This window comes from Somniosus microcephalus, chromosome 5, assembly GCF_052327205.1.
Source record: "Somniosus microcephalus isolate GS21.2 chromosome 5, FLI_Smic_1.0, whole genome shotgun sequence".
In the NCBI taxonomy this organism is placed as follows: Eukaryota; Metazoa; Chordata; class Chondrichthyes; order Squaliformes; family Somniosidae; genus Somniosus; species Somniosus microcephalus.
In genome coordinates this window covers 197,336,353-197,357,770 of record NC_140991.1, presented here as the reverse complement: position 1 = coordinate 197,357,770, position 21,418 = coordinate 197,336,353, and the positions used below count along the sequence as shown (strand labels likewise).

The window sequence follows — 21,418 nt, the reverse complement described above, 5'->3', positions numbered from 1 at the left end:
TCACCCACGAGGCTGGCTTCTTGGCGACAAGGGCTATCCTCTCTGCCCATGGCTCATGACCCCACTCCGTTTGCCCAGCACCCTGGCAGAAGAGCATTACAACAACAGCCATCAGGCGACCAGGAACATTGTGGAGCACACAATTGGTGTGCTGAAGCAGCGTTTCTGTTGTCTAGACCATTCGGGGGGCGCCCTACAGTACTCGCCGGAGCATGTGGCGAGCATCGTCGTTGTCTGCTGCATGCTCCACAACCTGGCCATCCGACGCACCCAGCCAATGCCAGCCGACCCTCAAGGCCCAGCGGAGCATGCGGACGAGGAGGATCAGGAGGAGGAGGAGGAGGAGGAGGAAGATGGGAGGGCTCCAGAAACTGGAAGAGCCATTCGTCAGAGGCTCATAAGGACTCGGTTCTAGGCCCCTCGGACGGAATGCTGGCTATGATTGGAACAGCGCCCTTCGGTTCGCAGTAAGCCTATGAAGGCCACCATGATTGTAAATAGTCTACAGCTCCATTGTAAATAAAACATTTTCTTTATTTTCAAACAAGTGCTTCCTTCCAGCATGACAACGTAATGGTAACAGAAATCATAACTAACAAACTAACAGATAACTGCCTGACAACACTAACCAAAACATAACAAACAAACACAGCAGGTGTGGACGGCCTTCAATTCGAAAAAAGACACGTCTTAGCACCTCCCTCTACTGTTGACCCCTTGATGGAGACCGACGACTCTTACATGGTCGGCCCCTTCCCTCCCTGCAGCTCCTCCGTAATTGGACCCCAGTGGCTGCGTCAAGGCTGGGGGACGCCTGCTGAGTGTCTGGAAGCGCTGAAGCCCCTGAGGGACGGCCTGGACGACCTCTGGGCTTGGAGGGCCCGCAAGCTGGCTTATCCAACTGGGCATGTCTGGAAGCAGTCTGCCGTGCAGGTGGTGGCAGCTGCACTGCTGACGTTCCAGCGGTGGCATCAGGAATGCTCACATGCAGAGAGAGGACACCTGCACCGTGGTTGGCCGACACACTGGCACTCTGACGGGGCCGCACCGGATCATCCGCCAAAATCGACTGCTCCACAGATTCATGGCCTGCTGTGGTGCTGCAAGGGCCTGGGGTGATCCTGCCTGACGCAGCTAGGGTGGCAGCAGTGAGTGTTCGCGTGGCCTCAATCTGCGTGTGGACGAGGCCAGCAAGTGACTGCGTGGCAGCAGTGAGGACCTGCGTGGCAGGTTCCAGTGCTTCGGAGAAGCCATGAACAGTCCTTTCCACTGCTTCGGACAAGGCCGGAACAGTCCTTTCCACTGCCTCGGACAAGCTCGGGACAGACCTTTCTATTGCTGCCCCGAAGCCCTGGACAGTCCCTTCCATTGCTGCCCCAAAGTCCAGCACACTCTTTGCCAGTGTGTCAATCGACTCAGGCATCCTCCCCACTGCAGCCATAAGCTCAGTGTGCCTGAGCCGGGCCTGGGCGCTCATTTCGGCAAGGCTACGCACCTCCTCTGCACTCTGTGCAGCAGTCATGGTGGCCTGCCTCGCCCTCCGGGGAGACGGCCCCCGAGCGTCCCTACCCTCCTCGCGTTGCTGCAGGCCGCTGGTTCCTGCAACTGGCTCCTCATCAGAGCCCCCCCCCCCCCCCTCCCCTCCAGAGAACTACTATCCCCAGTCTCCAGATGCGGTGGCTCCCCTGAGGCTGGCACGGATGGTCCGGCTTCCTCCTGCTCGTCTCCTCCGGAGGCACTGGCACTGGCAGCTTGAGGGGCCGGCTCCCGTGCTGGTGATGCAGCATCTGAAAGCAGGGAGGTTGAAGAATGGCTTTAGCAAAAGGACAGTTTGGCAGCAAGGGATGCAAGAGTGCGGCAATGCTATGACATGGGTCCACAGTGAGAAAGCATGCTGGCGGGGGAAACAAGTGGAAGGAGACAGCTGTAATAGTTGAGAACCTCACCATCGCTGTGGACAATGGGGTCGGCAGCTGCAGTGGTGACAGGACCACTCAGACGTCCTCCCACAATCTGGTGGACTCTCTCCTCGAGATCCGTCAGAGGCTGCAGTTGAGGACGACCTCCTCCGGTGCGAAGCTGGTCCTTGCGGTTTCTCGCCAGCTTGGCCTGCAGGGGAAAGGACGGGAAGTGATGTTACATGATGCCCTGAGTTATGATCTCATGCCCCCCATGGTGGAACAGCCCTCACATGATGCCCTGAGTTAAATGTGCATGTGTGTGACCAGAAAGGGCCATGGGTGCTTGCTGATAGATGGCCATTGGGGCATAGCGCACCCTGTAGCCATAAAGTCAGGTGCGAATGGAGGGATGCATAAGTTTACATAAACACCACTCACCCTCACGACCCGAGTGAGGTCGTTGAATTTCTTCCTGCAGTGCACAGGGCTCCTGGTCGCCATGCTGCTGGAGTTGACCCTCTGAGAAACATCCCTCCAAGCTCGTCGGTAGTCCTTATGATTAGGCCTCCTGCCATTGTCGGGGTAGAGGACATCTCGCCGGCGCTCCACTGCAGCCACCAATTCCTCCAGAGACTCATTGGTGAAGCGCTCTGCTCTCTGCCTCACCCTCTCCATCTGCTCCAAGTTTTTTGCGCCAGAGAAGGGCCTGCGCCAATTTGCAGGCCTACAAGGCGCAGAGTGTGGATGCTGGAGCTGCCTGACCCACCCCTTTAAGAGCTGGCCGGCGCCTGGAAGTCTCGTGGTCATCGGTAATTGAGAGCACCTGCGCTGCGCCCACCCGCCCCGATATTGGGTTGCGCCGGCATGTTAGCGCCTTAGGAGCCCCGTGTAACGCCTGAACTTGCGCTTCAATCACCTTTTGGGGCGCTGCAACCCAATATCGCGCAAGGTGGCGATAAGTTGCGTCTGGCTATAAAATTTGCGCTGCGCCAATTCTAACGCCCCAAGCGGGGCTATACCCAATTTCTAGGCCAGTGCCTTTAACTTTAACTTTTTTCTATTTTTCCCTGATGTCACCTTAGTCACTGATGTCCTATTACCTTTGTTACTCTCTCTGTCCCTTCGTGACTCTCTGCTTATTTTTACCCAAAACTCTGCTCTGCTCTAGAGCCTTACATAGAAACATAGAAGATAGGAGCAGGAGTAGGCCATTCGGCCCTTCGAGCCTGCTCCGCCATTCAATGTGATCATGGTTGATCATCTAAATTCAGTACCCTGTCCCTGCCTTTTCCCCATATCCCTTGATCCCTTTAGCCTCAAGAAATATATCCAACTCTTTCTTGAATATATTTAATGAACTGGCCTCCACCACCCTCTGTGGCAGAGAATTCCACAGGTTCACCACTCTCTGGGTGAAGAAATTCCTCCTCATTTCAGTCCTAAATGGCTTACCCCTTATCCTTAGACTATGACCCCTGGTTCTGGACTCCCCGGCCATCAGAAACATCCTTCCTGCATCTAGTCTGTCCAGACCTGACAGAATTTTATAGGTTTCGATGAGATCCCCTCTCAATCTTCTAAACTCCAGTGAGTATAAGCCCAATCGACACAATCTCTCCTCATACGTCATTCCTGCCATCCCAGGTATCAGCCTGGTGAATCTTCGCTGCACTCCCTCCATGGCAAGAACGTCCTTCCTCGGGTAAGGTGACCAAAACTGCACACAATACTCAAGGTGCGGTCTCACCAAGGCCCTGTACAACTGTAGCAAGACATCCTTGTTCCTGCACTCGAACCCTCTTGCTACGAAGGCCAACATACCATTTGCCTTCTTAACCGCCTGCTGCACCTGCATGCTTACCTTCAGCGACTGGTGCACAAGGACACCCAGGTCTCTTTGCACTTCCCCTTCTCCCAATCTATTGCCATTCAAATAATAATCTGCCTTCCTGTTTTTGCCACCAAAGTGGATAATCTCACATTTATCCACATTATAGTGCATTTGCCATGTTTCTGCCCAATCACCCAACCTGTCCAAATCGTACTGGAGTTTCCCGACATCCTCCTCGCAGCTTACCCTCCCACCCAGCTTTGTGTCGTCTGCAAATTTGGAGATATTACATCCAATTCCCTCGTCCAGATCATTAATATATATTGTGAACAGCTGGGGTCCTAGGACCGATCCTTGCGGTACCCCACTAGTCACTGCCTGCCACTCGGAAAACGACCCGTTTATTCCAACTCTTTGCTTTCTGTCCGCCAACCAGTTCTCTATCCAAGTCAATACCTTGCCCCCAATCCCATGTGCCTTAATTTTGCACGCTAATCTCTTATGTGGGACCTTATCGAAAGCCTTCTGAAAGTCCAAATACACCACATCCACTGGTTCTCCCTCATCTATTTTACCAGTTACATCCTCAAAAAAATTCCAGTAGATTAGTCAAGCATGATTTACCTTTTGTAAATCCATGTTGACTTTGTCCGATCCTGTCACTGCTTTCCAAGTGCTCTGCTATTACATCTTTTATAATAGACTCTAGCATTTTCCCCACTACCGATGTCAGGCTTACCGGTCTATAATTCCCCGCTTTTTCTCTACCACCTTTTTTGAATAGTGGGGTAACATTAGCTACCCTCCAATCCATGGGTACCGTTCCAGAGTCGATCGAGTTCTGGAAGATGACCAGTAATGCATCTACTATCTCTAGGGCCACTTCCTTAAGTACCCTGGGATGTAGACCATCAGGCCCTGGGGATTTATCGGCCTTCAGTCCCATCAATTTTCCTAACACCATTTTCCTACAAATACTGATTTCTTTCAGTTCCTCTCTTTCATCAGACCCTATGTTCCCCGGCATCTCTGGGAGGTTATTTGTGTCCTCCTTTGTGAAGACAGAACCAAAGTATGTATTTAGTTGGTCTGCCATTTCCTTGTTTCCCATTATAAATTCCCCTGATTCTGACTGTAAGGGACCTATGCTTGACTTCACCAATCTTTTTCTCTTCACATATCTATAAAAGCTTTTACAGTCAGTTTTTATGTTCCCTGCTAGCTTACTCTCACTCTATTTTCCCTTTCTTAATTAATCCCTTTGTCCTCCTTTGACTCCTAAACTGCTCCCAATCCTCAGGATTATTGCTTTTTCTAGCCAATTTATATGTCCTCTCCTTGGATCTTATGCTATCCCTAATTTCCCTTGTTAGCCACGGTTGAGTCACCTTTTTTGTTTTATTTTTATGCCAAACTGGGATGAACAAATTCTGTAGCTCATCCATTCGGTCTTTGAATGTTTGCCATTGCCTATCCATCGTCAACCCTTTGAGCGCCATTCCCCAATCAATCCTACCCAACTCGCTCCTCAGACCATCGTAGTTTCCTTTATTTAAATTGAGGACCCTGGTCTCTGAGTCAACTACATAATTCTCCATCTTAATGAGATGTTGAGTTCCCAGCCTTGGCCATCCTTGAGCCACATTTCCGTAATCCCAACCAAATCGTATTCGTTTACCTCTATTTGCGCAGCCAATTCATCCACCTTATTACAAATGCTCCTCGCATTAAGACACAAAGCCTTCAGGCTTGTTTTTTTAACACGCTCTTAGACCTATTAGAATTATTATTTATTGTGGCCACGTTTGATTTAAACCGTTGATTTCTCTGACTGCCACTTTTGTTTTTCTCGTTCCTATCTTTTGCTTTTATCCCTGTTTTCCTTTCCTCTGTCTCCCTGCTCAGGTTCCCAACCCCCTGCCATTTTAGTTTAAACCCCCCCGAACAGTGCTAGCAAACCTCCCCGCAAGGATATTTGTCCCGCTCTGGTTCAGGTGCAACCCGTCCGACTTGTACAAGTCCCACCTTCCCCAGAAGCAGGCCCAGTGATCCAGGAAACTAAAGCCCTCCCTCCTGCACCAACTCTTTAGCCACGCATTCATCTGCTCTATCCTCCTATTCCTATACTCACTAGCACATGGCACCGGGAGTAATCCAGAGATTACAACCTTTGAGGTCCTGCTCTTTAATCTGCTACCTAGCTCCCTAAATTCTTGTTGCAGAACCTCATCCCTCTTCCTACCTATGTCGTTGGTCCCAATGTGAACCACGACCTCTGCCTGTTCACCCTCCCCCTTCAGAATGCCCTGCAGCCGTTCAGTGACATCCTTGACCCTGGCACCAGGGAGGCAACAAACCATCCTGGGGTCACGTTTACGGCCACAGAAACGTCTCTCTGTTCCCCTTACGATAGAATCCCCTACCACTATTGCTCTCCCACTCTTTTTCCTCCCTTCCTGAGCAGCAGAAGCACCCCCAGTGCCAGGAAGTTGGCTGCAGCTGCCTTCCTCGGGTGAGTCATCCCCCTCAACAGTATCCAAAGTGGTATACCTGTTTGAAAGGGGGATGGCCACAGGGGTCCCCTGCACTACCTGCCTGCTTCTACTGCTCCGCCTTTTGGTCACCCATTTCCCTTCTGCCTGTGCAGCCCTACCCTGCGGCGTGACCAACTCATCATACGTGTAATCCACAACCCTCTCAGCATCGTGAATGCTCCACAACCCATCCATCCGCAGCTCCAGCGCCTCAATACGGCCCGTTAGTAGCTGCAACTGGATGCATTTCTGGCACACGTCATCAGGGACACTGGCAGCGTCCCTGAATTCCCACATAGAGCAAGAGGAGCATAACACGGGGCTGGGCTCTCCTGGCATGACCTACCCCTTTAATTAATTTAAATTAATTCAATACCACCAGTTAAAGATATACTCTAGGGCGCTTATTTACCAACTGTCCCCACTACACCACAGAGACCCAAGAAAATATAAACCGCAGAATTTAAGCTTGTAATAAAAGAAATACTCACCAACCAATCACTTACCTGCTTCCTGGTGACGTCACACTTGGATTACTTTTTACCTCTCCTCTGCTGTTGAATTGGTATGCCTCGCCTCACTCACTGCCGCCGGTTTTAACTGCCGCCGGTCGCGCCTCTGCCCTCTCCCAGGTCCAAGCGCTCTGGTCGGGCCTCGTTCGCTGCCGCCGGTCGCGCCTCTGCTCTCTCCCAGGTCCAAGCTCTCGTTTCTCTTGCTGCTTTTAAATTTACTCTTTCCTGAATCCTCCCACCCCCCCTTCATTAGTTTAAAGTCCTGTCTACTGCCCTAGTTATTCAATTCGCCAGAACACTGCTCCAACCTGATTTAAGTGGAGCCCATCCCAATGGAACAGCTCCTTCTTTCCCCAGTGCCAGTGCCCCATGAAGCAAAACCCCCGCCTCCCACACCACTCTTTGAGCTATGCATTTAACCTTCTAATCTGCTTATCCGTATGCCAATTAGCGCGTGGCTCAAGTAACAATCCAGAGATTATTACCTTTGAAGTTCTGCGTTTTAATTTGGACCCCAACTCCTCAAACACACTCAGCAGAACCTCATTCCTAGTTCTACCTGTGTCGTTGGTTCCTACGTGGACCATGACAACTGGATCCTCCCCTTCCTTGGTGTTATATTTGACCCTGAAATGGGCTTCCGACCACACATCTGCAGCATAACAAAGACCGCCTATTCCCACCTCCGAAACATTGCCCGTCTCCGCCCTTGCCTCAGCTTATCCATTGCCGCAACCCTCATCCATGTTTTTGTTACCTCTAGACTTGACTATTCCAACGCACTCCTGGCTGGCCTCCTGCATTCTACCCTACGTAAAATTGAGGTCATCCAAAATTCGGCTGCCCGTGTCCTAACTCTCACCAAGTCCCTTTCGCCCATCACCCCTGTGCTTGCTGACCTATATTGGTTCCAGGCTAAGCAGCGCCTCGATTTCAAAATTCACATCCTTGTTTTCAAATCGCTCCATGACCTCACCTCCCTATCTCTGTAATCTCCTTCAGCCCCACAACCCCCCGAGATATCTGCGCTCCTCTAATTCTGCCCTCTTGAGCATCCCTGATTATAATTGCTCAACCATTGGTGGTCGTGCCTTCTGTTGCCCAGGCCCTAAGCTCTAGAATTCTTTGCTTAAACCTCTCCGCCTCGCTACCTCTCTTTCCTCCTTTAAGATGCTCCTTAAAACCTACCTCTTTGACCAAGCTTTTGGTCACCTGCTCTAATTTATTCTTAAGTGGCTTGGTGTCAAAAAAATGTTTTGTCTCAATACTCCTGTGCAACGCCTTGGGACATTTTACTATGTTAAAGGCGCTATACAAATACAAGTTGTTGTTCCCACTCCAAGTTCTTCTTCAGCTGCGAGGAGATGCCTTTAACCCTGGCACCAGGCAGGCAACACAACCTTTGGAACTCTTGGTCGCGGCTGCAGAGAACAGTATCTATCCCTCTGACTATACTGTCCCTTACCACAACTACATTCCCTTTCACCATCCCCATCTCTTTCCCCCCCACCCCCACCCCACCACTTGAATGGCCTCCTGCACCATGGTGGCATGGTCAGCTTGGTCATCCATCCTGCAGGCTTTTCCCTCATCCACACAGGCAGCAAGAACCTCATACCTGTTGGATAAGAACAAATTCCAATGCTCCTCCAGCACTGCACCTGGGGTTCCCTTACCTGCCTGAGTTGCAGTCACACCCTCCTGTCCCTAACCACTATCCAGACCTGTACCACCACCTAACCTAAAGTGTGTGACTGCCTCCTGGATCAAAGTGTCCAGGTAACTCTCCCCCTCCCTGATGCCCCGCAATGTCTGCACCTCAGACTCCAGCTTAAAAACTCTGATCTGAAGTTCCTCAAGATGCAGGCACTTACTGTAAACGTGGTTGTCTAGGATCACAATGCTCTCCACAAACTCCCACATGCTGCAGTTGCAGCACACAACCTGCACTGCCATCCCTATATGACCTTGTTCTATTTAATTAAATGTAATTAAATTGTTCTGAATGTTTGAATGAGAAACAGTTATAACAAGGTACTGAAACATAGCTTGGTTTTATACAAATTTTGATTTTTTTTCCCCCCCTTTAGTGCTGGGAAAGTTGCCCCACCGCCCACAAAAAACCATGAACCAGGAAGTATATTCTCCTCACCATCATATCATGAGAGATCAGAAGAAACGGGTAGGTCAAATTATTGTTGATGGAAGAAATTGCAAACCTTTTTTACTGGGGGCAGAGGGAAGAAATGCGTATTATAGCTAAATTAGTTGGAAATGTCTAATGTACATTATTGCCTGGGATAGGATTAGCATTTATGTACTGGCTTTTTGATAAAAGTGCTCACCTCATTTTTCATGTGATTTTATTTGTTGATTTTTGAATGGACCAAATTGACATTACTGATGTGAAGATTGCTCAAGTATAGTTGCTGGTAGGCCTGTAGTCTCTAACATTCAACAAAGTTTGGAGACTTGATACTTCCAGGCTGATGGTTAATATCTAGTCAGATCACAACATTACTAACTAAACATATTTAGTTTGCACACTAACTTTATTTTGCTGAAAATTGGGTAGAAATTCCACAATGCAGAGGGAGCAGAAAGGATGTTAAGAGGCATTGGACTAGGCTGACTAGGAAAACTGGTCTGTTTCATTGAGTAGACCTTTTTTTAAAGAAGAAAATTAAATAAATTCTAAAATTATGGTCATCTTTTGTTTTCTAGTTGAGTTTCATTTTCGGTTGATTTTTTTTTCAACAGCTAAATGAGTAAATGCGCAACCTAGTTTGATACTGAGCCAGATAAGATAACTAGATAAGATGCGAAGCTCAGCCCCTAATCTGGGAATTAGTTGATCACAGCGGAGATGGAATTCGGAGAATTATAATTGGACTCAGCATCTCTGAGCTAATGAGAAAAATCAGCAATGGTTTCCCATCTCTGATTAGTATCTAGTGACAGCCTGCAGGACCAGTTGGCCATGCTTTGCCAGTGGCTCAGTCACCACAGCCTTAACTTCTTTACCACAAGCTCATTCCAGGCTGCTGCAGGAGACATTTCCTGCATATCCCTGTTTGCAATGCACAACTGCTTTAAGTAGGTCACAGTTTACTGGCGTCAACCAGAACACCACTTTCCCCATTAATAACAACAGTCAACACGAGAGAGCCATGGATTTTTGGCATTGGCATTTGTGCAATGTTCCCAAGCAGCTATCACAATGCCTTCATGCTGCAGCACTCAACTATGCCCCCCAGTATTCGACTCTTCCAGGAAAGTGATGGGATGGCTGCTTGGAGACGAGGGATGCCCAGTACATAGAACCCCACCATGTCTGAACAACACAGGTATAATCAGAGCCATGGGACTGCCAAGATCATAATTGAGCATACAATAGAGCTCCTCAAACAAAGGTTCAAGTGTCTGAACAGGTCTGGGGCTCCCTACATTATGACCCACAAAGAGTCTAACCACCACCTCGTGACATTCAATGGCATTTCCATCAGCATCCTGGGGATCTCCATTGACCAGGAACTCAATTCGACCAACCCTATAAATGCTGTGGCTACTAGAGCAGGGCAAAGGCTTAATATTCTGCAGAGAGTGGCTCATTTCCTGACTTCCCCAAAGCCTTTCCACCACCTGCCAGACACAAGTCTATGTGTTAGAATACTCTCCACTTGCCTGGATGTGTGCAGCTGCAGCTTGACACCAGGACAAGCAGTCTCCTTGATCATTTAATTCACGAGCCTAAATATCCACCCCTCTGTCACGGCATACCGTGGCTGCAGTGTGTACTATCTACAGAGCCACTGCCAAGGCTTCTTTGGTAGCACCTCCAAAACCCGCAATCTCCACCAGCAAGAAGGACACTGGCAGCAGGTGCATGGGAACATCATCACCTCCAAGTTCCCCTCCAACTCTCACATCATCCTGACTTGGACATATATTGTTCCTTCATTGTCGCTGGTCAAAATCCTGGAACTCCCCATCTAACAGCATTGTGGGAGTAGCTGCTCCATATAGACTCCAATGCTACAAGAAGGCAGTGCACCATCTCCTTCTCAAGGGCAACTATGAACTAGGGATGGGCAATAAATGCCAGCCTTGGCAGTGACACCTACATCCCAAGAATACATATTTTTAAATGTGTATGATCAGTTTTTATGGTGCATCATTCATTTCTGACAACGATTGTTCCCAAGTATAGCTTTTGGATTGTGCTGTTTCAACTTGGTTAAAAGTATGACTTTGGCAGCTTACTAAGTTTTGCACTTTGGTAGCTTTGTAGTTGTATGTGGAGGTTAAGCAAATAAAGAAGCATGTTAAATTATCATTCTTTGCAGTTCAATCTTTGCATACCAAACTTCCTCGCAGGCTTGTTTGTATCCTGGCTTGGAGCTATTATTACTCTGTTTTGACATTTCTGTTCCATTGCTATATTTTGAGTCTCAATACTTCATCCCCTGGGTAAAGAACTAAAGGTGAGGTGAGGCCCTAAGCTCTGGAATTCCCTCCCTAAACCTCTCCACGCCTCTACCTCTCTCTTCATCCTTTAAGATGCTCCTTAAAACCTACCTCTTTGACCAAGCTTTTGGTCATCTGTCCTAATCTCCTTATGTGGCTTGGTGTCAAATTTTGTTTGATAATGCTCCTGTGAAGCGTCTTGGGACGTTTTACTACGTTAAAGATGCTATACAAATACATTTTGTTGTTGTCACAGTTAATTCCTCGTAATTGAAATAAAAACAGAAGATGCTGGAAATACTCAGCGGGTCAGACAGCATCTGGAGAGAGAAACAGAGTTAACGTTACAGGTCGATGACCTTTCAAAGAACGCTCCTCTTAATTGAAAGTTGTTTAAGTCAAATTGTCTGAATTCAAGTTTTTCATCACTAAATTCCCCCTTTTTATTTGTTATTTAGTTCAGATTTTTGACCGCAAGAGGTTTTTGAATTATCAAGTTAGAAGATTATATATGCATTGGAAGAAGGGAAGGTCACAAACATGCCCTGAATAATTTTTTTTTAATAAAAAGGGCTTCCAATAGTGTGTGTGTGTGTGTGTAAACTTCATTCAGAGAATGTGCTAGATAATATTTAAAGGCAGGTAATCTAACATTCCATTATTTCTGACATCTGCAAACTCACTAACATTCCTATCATTATTTAAAAATTAATCTTCTTTGAATAACAGAATGTAACACTGAGGTGCACAAATTTTGACTGCTTTATGAATTTCTAAATTTATTGGGAATGGAGGACAATAGGAGTTTAAATTTTGCATAATATTTTGGTTAGATCATAACTCTGCAATAACAACAAAATGATTAACTGTGTTGTCTTTATTTGATTTATTACGGTAATGCATGGTTTTAAACTTCATACTACCTGGTTGAATTTGTCTGTGCTGTTGTAGTGAAGTTGCAAAAATCTTGTAAAAAGTTTTATCTAGATTTTTGTAGTTCTGGCATAATTAGCTTTCTTGATTAAGTAAGAAATGTAGTTCTTAAAGGCTTTAGAAACATTTGAACTTGAGTCACTTACTATACATTCAAACTCTACTATGTAGCCTTTGGCTCTGAGCCTTTAGCTACAATAATTAAGTTATTGATTTGTTGAATTGCTATCACACTTCTACTTAATCCCGTTGTCCATACCAAAACCTTGACTGCTATCATCTTTTCTCCCTTAAGCCCAAGGGTGTGCAAGCTTGAGTGTGCTGGGCTGGTACATGTTTTGGATCTGTTTTAGATATTCTTGAGTGTTCGGTGTTCTAGTTGTTGCATAAGCAGACCTCATGTCCCCTACAATCAGGTGTAATCCTTTATTGCCCAATTTCAAGTTGTATGATGACTCGGTCCATGGGGCACTTGCCACCACATGTGATCCTCCTATCTTTTGAAAGATTGACCGATAAACATTCTAGTGCAATGAGGCCAATTGTAAACCAACCAACTGGCTTATTATACATGAAATAATAGAATTCTATTTTCAGTGGGTTTTACCTGCTTTCTGATGCTCCTTGTAAAATCAAAAAATTTTCAAATGTTCTTGATATGGGCAATCCTCACGTCCCTTTGCAACTTTCTGCTCCTATCTACACTATTTACTGTGTCATCTAACTTAGTGTTGTCAGAAAACTTAGATATACGGCTCTCTTTCTTCATCCAAGTCATTTATGAATGTATTAAAAAGCTGAGAGCTCAGTACAGATCCCTGGGAGACACCACTAGTCACATCCTGCCAATTCAGTACATACCCATTATCCCTACTCTGTCTCCTACCTCCTAACCAATTCTCTATTCAAGCCAGTAGGTTGCCTCCAATTCCATGCTCATTTTTGTAAATGGTCACAGAAATATAACAGAACATAAATAGGAGCAGGAGTAGCCCACTCGGCCCCTCGAGCCTGCTCCGCCATTCAATAAGATCATGGCCAATCTTCTACCTCAGCTCCACTTACCTGCACTATCCCCCATATCCCTTGATTCCCTTAATATCCAAAAATCTATCGATCTTTGTAATGAATATACTGAATGACTGAGCCTCCACAGCCTTCTGGGGTAGAGAATTACAAAGATTCACCACCCTCTGAGTGAAGACATTTCTCCTCCTCTCAGTCCTAAATAGCGGACCACTTATTCTGAGACTGTGACTCCTGGCTCTAGACTCCCCAGCCAGGGGAAACATCCTCCCTGCATCTACCCTGTCAAGCCCTGTAAGAATTTTGTATGTTTCAATGAGCTCACCTCTCATTCTTCTAAACTCTAGAGAATATAGGCCTAGTCTACTCAATCTCTCCTCATAGGAAAATACCCCCATCCCAGGAATCAGTCTGGTGAACTTTTGTTGCACTTCCTCTATGGCAAATATATCCTTCCTTGGGTAAGGAGACCAAAACTGTACACAATACTCCAGGTGTGGTCTCACCAGGGCCCTATACAATTGCAGCGAGACGTCTTTACTCTTCTACTCAAAACCTCTTGTAATAAAGGTCAACATACGATTTGCTTTCCTAATTGCTTGTTGTACCTGCATGTTAACTTTGTGATTTGTGTACAAGGACACCCAGGTCCCTCTGAACATGAACATTTCCCAATCTCTCACCATTTAAAAAAATACTCTGCTTTTCTATTTTCCTACCAAAGTGGATAACTTCACATTTCTCCACATTATATTCCATTTGCCATGTTCTTGCCCACTCACTTAGACTGTCTATATCCCCTTGAAGCCTCCTTGCATCCTCCTCACAATTTACATTCCCACCTAGCTTTGTATCAGCAGCAAACTTGGATATATTACATTTGGTGTTGGGGAAATTGACGGGATTGAAGGCCGATAAATCCCCAGGGCCTGATAATCTACATCCTAGGGTACTTAAGGAAGTGGCCCTCGAAATAGTAGATGCATTGCTGGTCATTTTCCAAAATTCTATAGACTGGAACAGTTCCCATGGATTGGCGGGTAGCTAATGTTACTCCACTGTTTAAAAAAGGTGGTAGAGAGAAAACGGGTTGTTGTGGGGAAAATGCTAGAGTCCATTATAAAAGATGTAATAGCAGAGCACTTGGAAAACAGTGACAGGATCGGACAAAGTCAACATGGATTTACAAAGGGTAAATCGTGCTTGACTAATCTACTGGAATTTTCTGAGGATGTAACTGGTAGAATAGATAAAGGAGAACCAGTGGGTGTGGTGTATTTGGACTTTCAGAAGGCTTTCGATAAGGTCCCGCATAAGAGATTAGCGTATAAAGTTAAGGCACATGAGATTGGGGGCAAGGTACTGACTTGGATAGAAAACTGGTTGGCAGACAGGAAGCAAAGAGTTGGAATAAAGGGGTCTTTTTCCGAGTGGCAGGCAGTGACTAGTGGGGTACCGCAGGGATCGATCCTAGGACCCCAGCTATTCACAATATATATTAATGATCTAGACGAGGAAACTAGATGTAATATCTCCAAGTTTGCAGACGACACACAGCTGGGTGGGCGTGTGTGCTGTGAGGAGGGTGCCGAGAAACTCCAGTATGATTTGGACAGGTTGGGTGATTGGGCAGATGCATGGCAAATGCAGTATAATGTGGATAAATGCGAGGTTATCCACTTCGGTGGCAAAAACAGGAAGGCAGATTATTATCTGAACGGCAATAGATTGGGAGAAGGGGAAGTGCAACGAGACCTGGGTGTCCTTGTGCACCAGTCGCTGAAGGTAAGCATGCAGGTGCAGCAGGCGGTTAAGAAGGCAAATGGTATGTTGACCTTCATAGCGAGAGGATTCGCGTACAGGAGCAAGGATGTCTTGCTGCAGTTGTACAGGGCCTTGGTGAGACCACACCTTGAGTACTGTGTGCAGTTTTGGTCGCCCTATCTGAGGAAGGATGTTCTTGCCATGGAGGGAGTGCAGCGAAGATTCACCAGACTGATACCTGGGATGGCAGGAATGACTTATAAGGAGAGATTGGGTCGATTGGGCTTATACTCGCTGCAGTTTCGAAGAATGAGAGGGGATCTCATTGAAACTTATAAAATTCTAACAGGACTAGACAGACTAGATACAGGAAGGATGTTCCTGATGGCGGGGGAGTCCAGAACCAGGGGCCACAGTCTAAAGATAAGGGGTAAGCCGTTTAGGACTGAGATGAGAAATTTCTTCACCCAGAGAGTGGTGAACCTGTGGAATTCTCTACCACAGAAGGCAGTTGAGGCCAGTTCATTAAATATATTCAAGGAGTTAGATATATTTCTTAAGGCTAAAGGGATCAAGGGATATGGGGAGAAGGCAGGGACAGGGTACTGAGTTTGGATGATCAGCTATGATCTCATTGAATGGCGGAGCAGGCTTGAGGGGCCGAATGGCCTACTCCTATCTTCTATGTTTCTATGTTTGGTCAGCTCATCCAAATCATTGATATAGATTGTGAATAGCTGAGACCCAAGCACTGATCCTTGCGGTACCCCACAAGTTACAGCCTGCCAACCCGAAAATGGCCTGTTTATTCCTATTCTGTTTTCTGTCTGTTAACCAATCCTCAATCCATGCTAGTATATTACCCCCAATCCCATGAGCCACCTCTTGTGTGGCACCTTATCGAATGTCTTCTGGAAATCCAAATACACCACAACCACTGGTTCACCCTTATATATTCTGCTAGTTACAACCTCAAAAAACTCTTAACAGATTCGTCAAACATGAGTTCTCTTTCAAAATCCGTGTTCTCTACCCAGTCCTATTATTATTTTCTAAATGCCTTGTTACCACGTCCTTAATAATAGATTCTAACATTTTCCCTACTACTGATGTCAGGCTAACTGGTCTGTAGTTCCCCGTTTTCTCTCTCCCTCCTTTCTTAAATAGTGGGGTTACATTTGCTACCTTCCAATCTGCGGGAACCGTTTCAGAATCAATGGAACTTTGGAAAATGACAACCAATGCATCCATTATCTCTATATCACCTCTTTCAAAACCTTAGGATGTAGGCCATCAGGCCCAGGCTCCGACCTCGCTGCTGGCTCCAGCCCACTCAGATGATTTTATGTTGATTGAGCATGTTAAGCCCACCCAGTGCATTTCCCAGCCAATTGAAGAGAGCGGGTCTGATGACGTCATTCAATGACTCGTCATCAGCCGATTTCCTAAAAGGGATCATGCACAAATATAGTTTGACATTTGTGCTGTCCGTATTCTACAGCATTGAGGTGCTGCAAACACCGACGAGCACTGCCCAGAGATACATGGCTGCACCCAGGCTCTCCCATTACTCCCTCCATATGCTTATGGAGGGAGTCGCAGCACATAGGGAGGTTCTCTTCTCTTCCCATGGGCGGAAGAGACCTCCCCAGGAGACCCACCGCAGCCTGGTTGCACATTGCACATGAGGGCACAAGCAGGGATGTTGTCAGGAGGACCAGGCTGCAGTGGCGCAATCCTTTCAATGATCTTAGTAGATCACGAAACGTTACTGCAAAGCCACACTCAACGTCATCCTGCTGTGCCACTCATCACACCCCCATCACTGCCTTCCCTACTCTACCCTACTCCTGCACATCCTTACAGCAACTTACCTTGCACCTCCACCCATCCCTCTCTACCTACATTATCACTTCCCCATCTCACTAGCCACCCCTCGCACTCGCCCTCATCCTAGTGCAATCATACCAACTAACAACACACAAGGGTAGGCACTTGGGTGTTTTATGCAATGTTCATGTGAAGTTTCTGTTAATGTGCGCCAAACATTGAAAACCTTATTTTCAACACATTGCGTTCTTGGTCAGATTTCTGTGCATCTTTGGAAGTGGCTTAGTGAGTTGCAGTGAATGTTGAGACATAACTGTACACCCCGCAATGGTGATGAGTGTGAAAGGAATGGCTGGGGCATTGTAGAGATGCTTTGTGGTGCCAACCTGGCGCATCATTTGGCAGCCAGGGTGTACATCGTCAAGTGATGTAAATTTGGCCATGGTGAGGCAATCCCTGGCCTCCTAGGCAGCAATGTGGTCGGGTGCTAATGTGCAGCAGCAGTTGATTGTGGAGAAGGTTGGTGCTGCTGGTGTTTGGGCTGATCGTGGTGGGATTCTGCGGACCATGGTGAGAGAATTTCAAGGGCACCGATGTTGATGTAATAGATGGCAGCTGAATTTGAGATGACCGAAGCGATCTGTCAATGGTGAGAGAGGTTGTTCCAATGAGATGACACTGGGTACAGAGTTTACTCCAAACACTCGCAACCTGCATAAAGCTCAATCTATCTTCCAAATGCAGTAAGCAACAGCTTCTGAGCTTAGAAAGTGAACAGCTGTGAGATGAAGGTTTTATAGCACATTTGCAGCTGTCAAGTAAAGAGATCATTTCATGGTAACACAACTCCTGACCTCCTTACCTGACGTGATCCCTGAGCAGCGGCGACCTCATAAAATTTAACTGAGAGCTCAAAATACTTTAAGTGGCTCTTAACAAGGTCTTACTGACCTAAATGATCTCCCCTGCTTGTTTGATCTGTTCAGTGTTGACAGTCCCGACATCTGGGAAAGTCTCATAGCAGCAGGTTGACTGTGGGTTAGAGTCATAGGCCTAGAAATTCAGTTGGGCCCCGTTTGGGGCGCCAAGCTCGCCTGGGCGCCGGAATTACCGCTGCGAGCGGAGCCACTAGCGCCATCCCGATATTCAGTTTCAGCGCCCCAAACGGAAGCGGGCCGTTACTCGAGGCTCCCCGCGTCCCGCTTGGGGCGCTGAAACTGATTATCGCAGCGCAACGTGCTGCAGCGCCACATGCTGCGGCACGGCACGCTGCGGTACTGCAGGCCTTCCTCCCACTGTTAAGGGGGAGGTGCCTGCAACAGCGCGAGCCCCGCTCGCGAGTGCCGGCAAATGAGCCCAGCACCAAGGAGAAGTGCCGGGCTCTCGGGAAACAGCCGGCAATGCCGCGGGGGGGGGGGGGTTTAGGAGGCCGGGGACGGAGGTGCTGGCAGGCGGCCGCCGAAAAAGCGGCCGCCCCGCACCTCCACCTTAATTTGCGCCACTACCGCCACAGGTAGGCCCTGTGAACCGGTCGCGATTTGCGACCAGCGTTAGAGGCGGGCGCGACCAAATATGGTGATCGGGGCGGGAGCGGGGCGCTGCGCACACCGATGACGTCATCGGTGGCGGCGCAGCGCTACAGGCTAACGCCGCCATTAGCGCCCCGCTAAATATCGCGGGAGGTGTGGCCAGTGGCACTAAAGCCACTGAGTGCCCTCTTTGGGCGCTAACTGGTGGCGCAGCCCACTGAATTTCTAGGCCATAGAGTTATACAGCACAGAAAGAGGCCCTTCGGCCCATCGCGTCCGCGCCGGCCATCAAGCCCTATCTAATCCCGTTTTCCAGCATTTGGTCCATAGCCTTGTATACTATGGCATTTCAAGTGCTCATCCAAATGCTTCTTGAATGTTGTGAGGGTTCCTGCCTCTACCACCCTTTCAGGCAGTGAGTTCCAGATTCCAACCACCCTTTGGGTGAAAAAGTTTCTCCTCAAATCCTCCTGCCCCTTACCTTGAATCTATGCCCCCTTGTTATTGACCTCTCTACTAAGGGGAAAAGTTCCTTTCTGTCCACCCTATCTATGCCCCTCATAATTTTGTTTACCTCAATCAGGTCCCCCCTCAGCCTTCTCTGCTCCAAGGAAAACAACCCCAGCCTATCCAGTCTTTCTTCATAGCTGAAGCGCTCCAGCCCAGGTAACATCCTGGTAAATCTCCTCTGCACCCTCTCCAAAGCAATCACATCCTTCCTATAGTGTGGCGACCAGAACTGCACACAGTACTCCAGCTGTGGCCATACCACCCTGACCAGCCACCAAACGTGCCCGCTGACCTCACCCCCCAAAATTTCCCCCATTGTCTTCAGCTCCTGTCACAAACCCTCCACTGCCCTCTTCTCTAGGGTGACCCAGACTTCTCTCCCCCTCAATCCTGTTTGACCCCAAGCTGAGCTTTCTAACTCCATATCCTGCGCATCACTGCCTACTTCCATCTCTGTAACATTGCCTCGCTGTGCCCCTAACATCCCATATGTTGATGAAGCCTTTGTACTTGCTTTTGACACCTCTAGATTTAATTACTGTAACGTTCTCCTTCGGCCTCTCATCCTCCACCTTCTATTAATGTCGATTTATCCAAACTGCTGCCCATATCCTATTCAATAGCAAGTCTTGCTCATCCCCTTCCCCGACCACCATTGCCTTCCAGTCCCCTAATGCCTCAGATATAAAACTCTCTATATTTAAGTCCCTCTCTCTCATTGCCAATCCCTATCTCTCTAGCCTCCTCCAGCCCTACAACCCCCATCAAACTCTCCATTCCTCTCACACTGCCTTCTTGTGCACCCCTTCTCCATTCATCCCATCGTTGGTGGTCATACTGTCAGTTACCTTGGTTCATTCTCTGGAATTCCATACCCCAGCCTCTGCTTCTACACCCTTCATTTCCTCATTTAGCAGCCTCACGCGCCCCCCCCCCCAAAATAAAATCCAATTCTTTTGACCAAATGTTTGGCCCCCCTTCCTAATATCTTCTCCTTTGGCTTGGATTCTATTTTTTGAATTATGGCTCTTTGAATCGCCTGTGCACATTTTCTTCCAGCCTTTGTAAAGTGACCTGGATGTTTTTTGACGCTAAAAGCAATTTTCGAAGCAAATTCTTGGTTATTGAGCATGTAAGCTTGACTTGACTCAGTTGAATCATTTTCTTCTCTACAGATATCTTAAAATCAGACAGTGATGAAGATTCCTCTCCAGTATATTCATCTCTCGGCAGTATCAAGAGCTCGCATAAGTCTCCTGCCAAATCACAGATGCTTGCACCTGCTGCTAAGAAGGGTAAGCAGCTTTTTATCCTTTTGTTTGCTATAAAATTAAGGATTTGAGAATGAGGGGCCAGAGCCAGCAAATAATATCAGCAGCAGGGGTGAGGGAGATGCGCCAGCAACTGCAATAACAATGATAGAACTGCGCTTTATTTTTTGTCGCTTGAGGAAACAAAAAGTAGTTTTTAGCATCAGTACTGATCGTATATATAAGAAAAATGAAAACGCTTGCAGTAAATACAGTAACTGCTGGAAATAGGCTCATCAGCAACTAAAAAGATAATTAACGTTTTGATTAGAGGCCCACAGTCAGAATGAAAAAAGGCTAGAAAAATGAGGTGATCTCATTGAAACATAAAAAATTCTTAAGGGGCTTGACAAGGTAGATGCTGAGAGACTGTTTCCCCTGGCTAGAGTCTCTAGAACTAGGGATCATAGTCTCAGGATAAGGGGTCAGCCATTTAGGACTGAGATGAGAAATTTCTTCACTCAGAGGGTTGTGAAATCTTTGAAATTCTCTACCTCAAAGGGCTGTGGATGCTCAGTCAACGAGTATATTCAGGACAGAGCTCGATAGATCAAGGCATATGGAGATAGGGCAGGAAAGTGGAATTGATGTAGAAGTTCAGCCATGATCTTATTGAATGGCGGAGCAGGCGCAAGGGGACGTATGGCCTACTCCTGCTCCTATTTCTCATGTTCTTTTGGCTAACTTATTTCAAACTGTAAACAAAATACTTAAGATGCTAGAAATCAAACCAGTATCGACCTAAAATGTTAACCCCACCTTCCTCTCATCATGGATACTATCTGACCTGAGTGTTTTCAGCATTTTCTGTTTTTATTTCATTTCAAACTGATACAGGCCTCTTGATAAGTGGTTCAGTTAACAATTTCTGCATACAGTCTTTCTTGGATACGAAGCTTCTGTCCCTCTTTCCTGAACCAGAAACCCATCTTGCTTTTTTCTGTCAAGACTTTACCATCTCAGCATTTACAGATCTAGGTTATAGGTTATTTCATAAGTAACCATCTTAAGATGAGAAAAAATACTTGACTCCTTATGTATAGTATTGCTCAATATTTATGTATACTGTGTGTGCACTAAGGTGTCAGCCTTGGCTCATTGGCAGCACACGCACCTCTGAGTCAGTAGGTTCAAGGCCCACTTCAGATATTTGTGCACATACTCTAGGCTGACACTTCAGTGCAGTATTGAGGGAGTGCGGCACTGTCACGGTGCTATGTTTCAGATTAAATAGTTAACTAAGGCTCCATCTGCCCTCTCAGATACATAAA

The 21,418-nt window shown here is 47.1% G+C and overlaps 1 protein-coding gene across 4 annotated transcripts in view; it reads left to right on the top strand.

The window, feature by feature from the left end:
- top2b (DNA topoisomerase II beta) overlaps positions 1-21,418 on the top strand; it is a 214,841-nt gene that overhangs the window by 167,905 nt on the left and 25,518 nt on the right. For all 4 annotated transcript variants that reach the window (XM_085988535.1, XM_085988534.1, XM_085988533.1 and 1 more), the window contains 2 exons: positions 8,869-8,960; positions 20,013-20,132. In XM_085988535.1, coding sequence (XP_085844661.1) covers positions 8,869-8,960; positions 20,013-20,132 — 212 coding nt within the window. The remainder of the gene's footprint in view (positions 1-8,868; positions 8,961-20,012; positions 20,133-21,418) is intronic.